The following is a 10,410-nucleotide window of genomic DNA, read 5'->3' as shown; positions in this document are numbered from 1 at the left end:
GTGGGACTTGATCCCAGGACCCTGAGATAATGACCTGAGCTGAAGGCAGATGCTTAACCGACTGAGCCACCCAGGCGCCCTTGGAAAACTCTTTGGAGGGAAAGGGGAAAAGAGGGCAAGTGGGAATTGTCTGTACTTTCCAATCTGCTCTGAAACTCTAAAAAACATAAAGCCTCTGAATTTAAGCAATAAGAAAAAACAAATCAAGATAATTTAGATGAGATGTTCTTAGAATGTATGTATCGTAAGCAACAAAAACCCAAATGTAATTAGCGTAAGCACAAAGGTAAATATATGGGTTTGCTTACTCAAGCCATGGGAATGCATCAGGGAAAACTGGCACCAGGAACTTCTATGCCCTCTTCCATCTTTGTAACACTCTAGGTTGACTTTCCTCATAATGTCCAAGGCATGGTGGCCAGCAGCTCCCAGGCGCATGACCTACTAGGTGTGCCACAGTGGGAAAGAGCTCTTTCCTACTAGAAAGTTGTTACTGGAAAATTCCCCAGGGGATACTGGTCAAGTTAGCTTAGAAATATGAATACCTTTAGACCATTTATGGGGGTCGAGAGACAGGCTCCAATTAGGGTATAATGTTTACAAGGCTGGAAACAAGTAGGCATGATAGGAGCCTATTGTAGTTTTTCTGGCAAGAGGCATTGGTGGCTTAGAAAAGGGAGGTAGAGGCAGAGAGAGAGAAGCGGTCAAATTAGGAATGAATGTATATGTATATTATATATATATATATTTAAGATTTTATATATTTATTTGAGAGACAGAGTGAGAGAGAGCACAAGTTGGCCTGGGGGGGGGGGGGGGGGGAGAGGCAGAGGGAGAGGGAGAAGCAGTCTCCTCGCTGAGCAGGCTCCTGAGATCATGACCTGAGCTGAAGGTAGCTGCTTAACCGACAGAGCCACTAAGGTGCCCCAAGAATATATTTTGAAGATAGGGCTGTCAGCATGTATTGAAGCATTGAGTGTAAGATATCAGAGAAGGAATGGGCAACGACTTCAAGGTTTTTATCCTGACAGCTCAAAGGATGGAGCTGTCTTTATCAAAGCTGTGACAGTTAACGTTATATGTCAACTTGACTGGGCCAAGAGACACCCAGAAAGCTAGTAAGATAATTACTTCTGGGTATGCCTGTGAAGGGTATTTCCAGAAGAGATTAACATTTGAATTAGGAGGCTGAGTAAAGCAAATCTGCTCTCACCAGTGTGGGCAGGCATCATCCATCTGTAGAGGGCCTGAAAAGAACAAAAGGGCAGAGGAAGGGTGAATTCTCTGTCTTTTCTTGACATGGAACATCCATCTTCTTCTGCCCTTGGACTTCGGTGCTCCTGGTTCCTGGGCCTTTGGACTCTGGGACTTCTACCAGCAGGCTGCTCCATGGTTCCCAGGCCTAGGCCTCAGACTGGGAGTTATACCATCAGCTCCTCTGTTTTCTTCAGGCCCTTGGACTTGGACTGAATTATATCACTGGCTTTCCTGGTTCTCCAGCTTGTAGATGGCAGATCATGGCATATTTCAGCCTCCGTAATCATGTGAGCCAATTCCCATAATGAATTTCCTCTTCTTTCTATCTATCCATCTAGCTAGCTAGCTATCATCTATCTATCTATATGTCCTATTGCTTCTGTTTCTCTGGAGAACCCTGACTAATACATGAGCAGAGGAATATTAGGGCAGCACAGATTAGAGAGCTATGAGTAGCTTAGTTTTACATATAGTATGTCTGTTAGCCATTCAATTGGAGATGTCAAATAAGCACTTGGATATATGTGAGTCTCCTCATCCAGGTATCCACCTGATGCATTGTTTATTGTCCAACTCCCTCCTCTAGAATGCCAGCTCCATGAGAGCAGGAACTCTGCCTGTTTTGTTCACCACTATGTCCCCAATACCTAGAAGAATGACTGGGGCAAAGTAGATCCTTAGTGAAATATACTGGAAAGGTGAATGAAGGAATGGGTGAAAGAGTTAAGTGTTCTGTATGACAAAGTGGGTTGCAAACAGGATATAGTTAGGAAATACCTGTTTGAAAGTAAAATTGCTTGCTGGGCTATTACTAGGGAGATGTTAGCAATAGATATCATGTAATCAATATTTTCTGTGTAGAACTATACAGAAATGAAGAGACACTTGCAAGACTTCTGTAAACTTTTATTTTATACTTATGGGCCACTGCCAGTGCAGGGGCCTTGGCTTCTGGCTCACTTCTACAGATTTACTTGGAAAGGTGTGATAAAGGTAGAAATTGGAAATATTCCTTCTAGTAAACCATGGCTACTTACTGGTCCATAAACAAAATGCTCATTGAAGCCTGTGTGTTATTCAGAAATCTATGACCTTCTGAACTTATGAAATGTATTTTTTCATATGCAAGAGAGAAAACATCTTAAAAAAGAAGACAATCGTCTACACAAAATGCTGTGAACTATGGCTTATATTATAGGTATATATCACTGCATGTGATGTACCAGTAAGTTATGGAATTCGACTGCTAACACGTAAAGGAGCCCTGTGATTGGATCAACTGGAACCTGATATCATTTTGTACATGACTATGCTAAAATATAGCCCAACAAGTCAGCTTAGTTAATTTATCATCAGCAATCTGTCTGGTGAAGTCTGATGGGAAACATCAGACCTCTTGTCAGTTTCATCAGCATACTGAGTTGAGGAACCAGGACAATATAATACTTCAATATTTAATGACTTGCCAGAGAAAGGAAAAAGTACAATCTCAAATGCTGTTTTATCAAACCAACCCACCAACCAGCTAAACAAACACTATTGTTAACCCATGATTCATCCCCATTCATGCTGCCTCCCATATTCCATTTGTAATGGTGACATGTTCACAAGAATTATGAACACAGATAGATTAAAACTGACTAAGGCCAGTGGTCATGATGAGCAACCACTTAGATTCCACTCAGAGTGTGTCCTGTGGTACGACTACAGGGCAGTATTATTAGATTACATTAAATTCATACATACCATCACACACATGCATATATCACACACACAAGTACATTCCATAAAGACAATCACAGAAAAATTGGCTAAAAGAAATGTACAGTTGTTTATATATATTTATATACACACAGTAAAAGATTTTCTGCTGTACTCACAGTCTGTAAACATCTTGGAACATGCCCAGCAAAAGTCACTGTGGGCCCTTTGAAATGGTGACCATGTGAGAAGTGGGGGTGGGGGAGGTGTTTAGATTCGTACTGGAAACCCAGAGAAGTGAAGAACTGTAAGTTCATGGTGGCATATGGGGGTAATTATATTTCACTGACATGATAAACTCAGCTGGCCACTTTGAAATGGTTTCTTATATGGAAAAGGGAATGACCAAAAAAGTCTTACCGACAGTTAACATTTTTAGAGAAATCAAGAGACTATGAGGTGATATGTAAAACATATATGTATGTGTACATGTATGTATACATGTACACATACATGTTGCTATTACCAAACATACACATACATGTTACTATTACCAAAAAAAACAACCCCTCAATGAAAATTTCCAAGTCTTCTAAAAACATTCAGTCTCTTTCTACTAGTTGTGCTTTAGACATCAATACATTCCACTGAAAGTCTTAGGTATGGTTGAATGATACACACATTTAAATTTTGGTACATGATACTGATTTTACATAAATTTATCTACAGTAAAAAAGATTGGGCTTGTGAAAAATAGAACTATTTGATTCAAGCATTATTTTAAAATTTAACATAAAAATATGCTCCAGATCTCCTGTAATGAAACACCATTACAAAAGAAAATACAGGTTCTTAAAAATTCTTTGAATAGCAGCTATTACACTGCCACATGTGGATATCAGTCTGGGCTTTAAGTGCCTATATCTGCTGCAGCTTAAGAATTGATGTTTTAAAAATAAAAAAGTGACATGAAAAACATTAACCTGATTGCTCACCTTACTGTGTCTGGCCAATTCAAAAAAATAGAAAATCTTGTCATAATCGCTAAATTTTCATGGTAACCAGTTCTCACTGGACATTCCACAGAACTGCCAGGGAAGCTGTTATGTACTCAAAGACTCTATTTTCATGCAAAAGTAGTAAATATCCTTCTGATTTAGTCGAACAGTCTCCTTTCCCCCTGCCAACTCCCACCATTTTTTAGTGCGGAATATAACATGCAGAATATGTAAATTAGATAAATTAAAGAATTAAGATTCATTGAATTTGTGACCATAACCAGTCTACCCTCTGATGTTTTGGAAAGCATTTTTCTGGGTTTGGGGCTGAGTCACAGGAGAAGGATTGGAGAAAAGATTTCTGGAAACACAGTTGCTGTGTGATTTTTTTTTTCTCCAATAGAATTTGAAGGATTATTGATTAATATCTCTTAAGATGTTTAGTTAATACTGTCCTTATGGCTGCTCCTCTCTGTGTTGTGGTTGTTTTGTTCATGGTTCTTCCATTGTATGCTTGTTCCATTCATGGGGACTGAGGTCATCAGACTTTTGGACTGGTAACAGCAACAGCAGAGGCAAGACTGGGGGAAGGAAGAGATCCTTATAAATGAGCCTACCAACCCATTCCCGGCAGAACACAGAAGCCTTGGGCTCCTACCAAAAAATGTGAGGACAGAATGTGAGCCTGAACAGTAATCTAGAGTATGGAGCCTGTAATCTCTAGGTAGAAGTTCAACAGTCCATTCTAGTGAAGAGAAAATAGATCCCTTGTTTCTTGTTTTAGTGATTCACCAAATCAAAGTGGAAGGGAAGGCAGTGTTGGCCCAAGGGAGCGTGTCCTATGACTTGGGGTGGGCATGGGTGGAGAAGGTCCGGAGGGGCCTGGCATTTCTACAGAGTGCATCACCTGTGTGGCTCTCTGCTTTGGGCACCTCATGTGATGCTCCTCACAGCCTTAGGTGGTAGGTGCTATTTTCCCCATTTTATTAATGAGGACAGGGAGGCTTAGAGGAGAAATAGGCAGAACTGGAATTAGAACCCAGGACTCTCTAGATTAAGCTCTTTCTCCTGCATATGCTGCCTCTGTATGAAGATCAGTCAAAAGGTAGGTTTAATTTCTGAGTTTGTACCTTGATTTTCCCTTCCCCTCTAATTAGTATGTAAATTTATTAAAAGGATGTTAATTCCAGATTATATGATGGATTAATTATGAGCAGCATTTTAGTCAATCCTTCCTTGGGCAGAATCTTTCTTAGAGCACTTCATGACTTGTAAACATTATCAAGTAGACTTCAAAAAGGTAGCAGCTAGAACTTCTATACCAAGATTCACCTGTTTGTAAGATTCTTTGGTATGTTTATCTCCTTCTAGATGGTCCATTCCATGAGGGAAGTCATGGGGTTTTTCCTCTCTTCTCTATCCCTAATAATAAAAAACTCCTACTGAGAGCTTACTATTGTCCCAAGTGCTTAACATATATTAACCCACTGAATCCTACCTATGAGATAGATACAGTGATCATCTGATTTTACAGATGATCAAACTTAGGAGGCAGGAGGGGTACCACCTGGACCCGGATTAGACAGTTAGCAAGTACAGAGCTGTGATGTAAATCAAGATTGCTTGCTTCCAGATCCTGCACTCTTGACCTCTATACTACTCTTCCTAATATGTGCCATAAACTGAGGTGAAACATCCTGGCCAAAGATAACAAAATCCAGTTAGGATTAATGCCATGCTAATCGTCCCAGGAACTGGAGAGATGATACCTCAGGAAGAAGTACATGGAGCTTCTGGAAGACATGGATTGGCTTAGCTGCAAGGAAGTTTGAAGAACAGAAGGAAACTGATTTCAGATGAAATTACATTAGTTCAGATTGCTAGGGCAATAAGCATTTCCTTTTCTTGAAGAGGCTATTATTAAATATCCTATTATTTAGCAAGATCTTTTTTAACAGCAGATTTCATGTTTTGTTGAGGCTGTGGTTAACATCTAAGGTAATGTGAGGCATGACTAGGTTGTGTGTATTTTCTGGAGCCTAGAGCTTACAGTTGAGCATTTCTTTCTAAAGCAGCATACAAAATTAACATGTTATTAAGTTAGTTCTTTTTATTTGAACCCCTGAATATTTTGTTGTCTGAATTGGTATTGCTTTTCGGACAATTTTTCTGACAATATTGCTTTATGCTGACAATCTGACCCTCTGTCTGGGTAACAAAATAGGATTTTCACTTCTCTACTGGAAATTAGCCATGATTGTTGGCTAGTTCATGTAGTCCTTTGGTTGTCCTTAAAAAGGTATGTGTAAAACAGTCTTACCTGGAAACAATTCTTAAATTTCTTGCTCACAAAGTATAGAGCTATGGGGTTTATACAGGAATTCATGGTTGCCAAGTTAATGCCGATGTAATCCATGAGCAGCAAGAAACTAGAACAGAAGAAAATAGAATAATTAGACGATAATGTTTTTCAATCTGCAACTAGCATTTATCCCTAGAATAAACATTTTTCTTGCCCAGGAGCCATTCCTTATAGGTGGCAGTCAGAATTTTTTTAAAGTCCTTGTTTAAGTGGCAGTTTCAGTTCTGCAGAACATTTACGGATATACCTGCCACTTGGTTAGCTCAAACCATGACGCACAGCCCCAGGAGGGGTGCCGCAAAATTACAGATATGGCCCGCACAAACTCTGGGATCAGTCACGGGCTATGTCAGCGAAAGAAAAATAATCAACTTTGCAGTTTTAATTTTCAGGGCTAACGAGATTGTAGACTAGATGGTTTTGTAAAAGTATTATAAGCGCGACAATCAGAGAAACTCTGATTTCCTAACGAGTACACGGGCCCGTACCTAAGTAATTCACATCGGTTCTTGTCCATCTCATCGTACACGGTTTTCTTCAAAATACGGCTCAAGTGAAGAGGGAACCAGCAAAGAGCAAAAATGACAACCAAGCAGAAAACTGTTTTTGCCACTTCTCGACGCTAAAGGAAAGCGAGGGGAAAAAAAGTACAATAAGTTTAGTGTTTTTCTGCTAGAGGAAAGAACCACACAAAGGAAGCAGTAGATAGCAGAGAAAGAATTACTTTAAAAAGGGCCAGAACAGCGCTCCTCCCAGTGCCTCCATCTCGTCAAGATTTGAAGTCCAACTTTCTAATCAAGGAGTTGCTAATGATTCTCTTGGGCAGCTGCCAGGGAGGATGGTGGCCTCAAGCTGGTTATTAGGGTCAGGACAGAAGTTCCAGGTCAGGGAAATGGGAACTGGCTGGAGCTGAGTGCGTGTGCGCGTGCGCGCGCGCACATGTAGGTGACTATATGGGGGGAAGGGTTAACTAAAAGCCTAACTAGCATTAATGACAGCATGGCAGTCAAGGTGACAGAACCTAGCATGATAAAAAACGAACAAATCTATGAAGATATTTAGAAAACAGAAGTAGGGAATAGAAGAGAAAAAGCCAATAGCAATGTGTTTTCTCCATTTCTTGATGTTGAAGAAAGCTAGCATTGGGAGTTCTTTTGCTTTTAAAATTCTTTTATTAATGACATGTAGCTTCCAAAGACCTCTTGTTTGCAAACAGAGGGATGAGGGTAAAGGATTATCAGCAATGACGAGAAGAACGACTGGGACATGTTGACCCCGGGCCGACTTCGGTTTGAAGGTTTACATAATTTAGAGTTCAAGGGATTATTTGGATGCTGGTAGCAGTAGGGTTCAGAAAAATCATAGGTTAGGAATTATCTGCAACCAGACATTTGTGTGCATCATGCTTGAGTATTACAATGCATGCATTTGAAAGCCTAAATAGGAACATAAAATGCAACTTGTCTGTAACTGGGATCAGTTAATGTCAAAATAAAATTGATTGAAAACAGAATTTGGCAGGGTAATGCTGGTTCAACCCAAAGCATATAGCATTAAGTATGGGAAGCCTACAATAAACCCACATGATTAATAGAACCATTTAGAAAGATTTCAAGGCAGTTGTCACCAATTGCTGCTCTAGCCCAAAGGACTGGAGTTCTTTAATCTTTCAGAGTTATTGGGTGGGAGGCTGGGCTATGGCTTCAGAGAACATACAAGCTGAGCAACAACTGAGAAAATGAAGAGTTCCAATCTGTAGGAATAGGGGCTCATTTTAAAGGGTCCTTTTGTGTACATGGAAAGACAGTGTGATCGGAAAAAGAGAAAAGGAGGGTACTGGGGGAGAGGCTATCTCCCTTGAGCACATCCTCAAAGAGGACGATCCTTCAAAACCTAATATTAATATGTTGCCATGGCAGTCTGGTATTTGCTTAACCAGTATCTATTCTCCAGTTTTCCTTACTATCAGTCAGATCCTTGATTTTGTTGCTGCAGCAAGAGAGCTCGGGCTAATCATCTGCAAGGCCACCCGACAGAGTCTGACCACGGAGATCAAGTAGAAATCGTTGTGTGAGGTTTCTGGAAAAGCTACTACAAAGTGGAGGCTAGTCCTCTGATGCACACACACGAAGGTGACCTATATTCTTTCCCTTTTTGCTGCCTGGAAATCTGATATAAGGGTAGAGCTGTATCTCCTGTCTTCTAAAGGAAAAGTCAGCAAAAGAGCTGAGCCCTGGCTTCTGAGTCCCTTGAGCACTGAACCAGTGACATCTGATTTTTTTGCTGTGGGAGAAAGAAGAAACCTTCACTTGTTTTACTCAATGTTATTTTGGGTTTTCTGCTACCAGCATCCAAACACAATCCCTAACTGATAAAAGTTGCTGTCAGAATAATGAAGAGAAATTCGAGAAAACCACGCAGGAAGCATGACCGAGAGCCATATACTGGATACTGGTCAAAGGGCGGCAGGGCTTTTCACTGTAAGCTTAGCTCCCCACAGTCCCAGTGGAAGGCCTTCCAGCCGGGCCTGCTCTCCTGCTGTTAGAGCCTGCTACAGCTTTGGGTGTGACACTAGGCAATGCCTCATAGGACCAAGACTTCAGTTTTAATCTCCATTTGGATGAGCCAATCTCATAAAACAAGTGTATAAGGACATCTGTCCTGCCTATATCACAGGGTGCTTGGAGGCATCAAATAAGCAAATAACATGCTCTTTGGAAACTTAAAGAATGCTATGGAAATGTGAAGAAGCATCCTATTATCCTCGTGACCAATCCCTATTCAATTATTTTCAGAGCAGGTACCATTCATAGCTTAAACAGGCTCAATCATGGTACTAATGAAAAACTCAACGTTGAAAAACACTGTGTTTTTGTTTTTTGCTTTTTTACAAATCTATTCTAATTAATTACCTCCACTGTAGGAGTGAGAGGCAAGAATTGCTTGATATATTTCCCATCTGGAGCCCTCGAAACATTCATGCCTGAACAAAGTCATACTCAATATACTTTTTCTGTTAAATTTTACTAAAAGATAATAGCTACCATTTGTATGCATGTTAGATTTTACAAAGTACATGTATGCACTTAATTCCTTTGATTTCTGTAGTGATATCAATTCATATACTATTATGCCCAATTTATAGATAAGAAGCTGAAGCTCAGAAAAATCAGTACAGTAACGGAAAGGAGTTGCTGATGAAGAATGGTGTTTGTGTATGGCAATTGTAGAGGGCAGATTTACTGGCTCCATCAACAACTCATTAGCTTTTTGTGTGGTTGGGTGTTCTTACATCTCTGCTGAGACTGAGAACTTACCTGTAGTCCTGCTTTTACTCTTTGAATTAATATATATCAAACATTTTCTGGGTACTTACTATGAGTTGAGCTCTGTTAGACACTGTATATGCATTAGGTAATCCCCTTGATGTATTATTATATACATTTTATTTAATTTTTTAAGACTTAAAATTGAATTAATATTTGTACAGAAAGATGCAGGTCTTATTATACGTATTTTACGAAGAACTAGAGGTTCCGAGAGAGTAAGCAATTTGCCCAACATCACAGAGCCAGCAAGTATAAGTGTAAAGGTTTGCCCTCTAAAGCCATGGCTGTATCTGTTCTATTTGCTGTCTGGGGGGTGGGGGTTGGAGGTCCAACAGCATTCTCCTGTTGATATGTACAATTTTGGGGCTCTCAAAAATTTGACCTCTTTTTCTGTACCCAATCCCATATCCTATCATGAGTCTTACCTTAGATATTTCTCTAATGAGGTTCATCTCTTTTTCCCACACCCCAAATGCATGTTGCCCACACCATGTTCTTACTGGGCTCTTGTCCTCGCACCTAAAATGCCCTCTGTCTTCTCCTTCCCCATCAAACCCATTAATCCTTTATGAACAGTTCAATTTCCTCATTCATGACAAGTGTCTCTGTGACTTGGTCTTACATCCTCCTTGGCTTCCCACAACACAGTCTACTTCTACCATACATACCTTGTGATTCTGTTTTCTAATTGTTTGTATTTTATTTCTGCACCAAGACTGCAAAGCTTGCTTCTTGGTGTCCTGGCACAGTGCCAAGCCCAGTT

At 40.2% G+C, this 10,410-nt stretch overlaps 1 protein-coding gene across 1 annotated transcript in view; it reads right to left on the bottom strand.

The window, feature by feature from the left end:
• Nucleotides 1-911: 911 nt before the first annotated feature.
• EDNRA (endothelin receptor type A) overlaps nucleotides 912-10,410 on the bottom strand; it is a 59,158-nt gene continuing 49,659 nt past the window's right edge. The window contains exons 6-8 of the mRNA XM_032412953.1: nucleotides 6,807-6,940; nucleotides 6,277-6,385; nucleotides 912-4,537 (exon numbers count right to left, since the gene is read on the bottom strand). Coding sequence (XP_032268844.1) covers nucleotides 4,397-4,537; nucleotides 6,277-6,385; nucleotides 6,807-6,940 — 384 coding nt within the window. The 3' untranslated portion in view covers nucleotides 912-4,396. The remainder of the gene's footprint in view (nucleotides 4,538-6,276; nucleotides 6,386-6,806; nucleotides 6,941-10,410) is intronic.

The sequence above is a fragment of the Phoca vitulina genome, unplaced genomic scaffold (genome assembly GCF_004348235.1).
Source record: "Phoca vitulina isolate PV1807 unplaced genomic scaffold, GSC_HSeal_1.0 scaffold14, whole genome shotgun sequence".
Taxonomy (NCBI): domain Eukaryota; kingdom Metazoa; phylum Chordata; class Mammalia; order Carnivora; family Phocidae; genus Phoca; species Phoca vitulina.
Note: the sequence above shows the minus strand (reverse complement) of the source record. Positions and strands in the feature narration are given on the sequence as shown.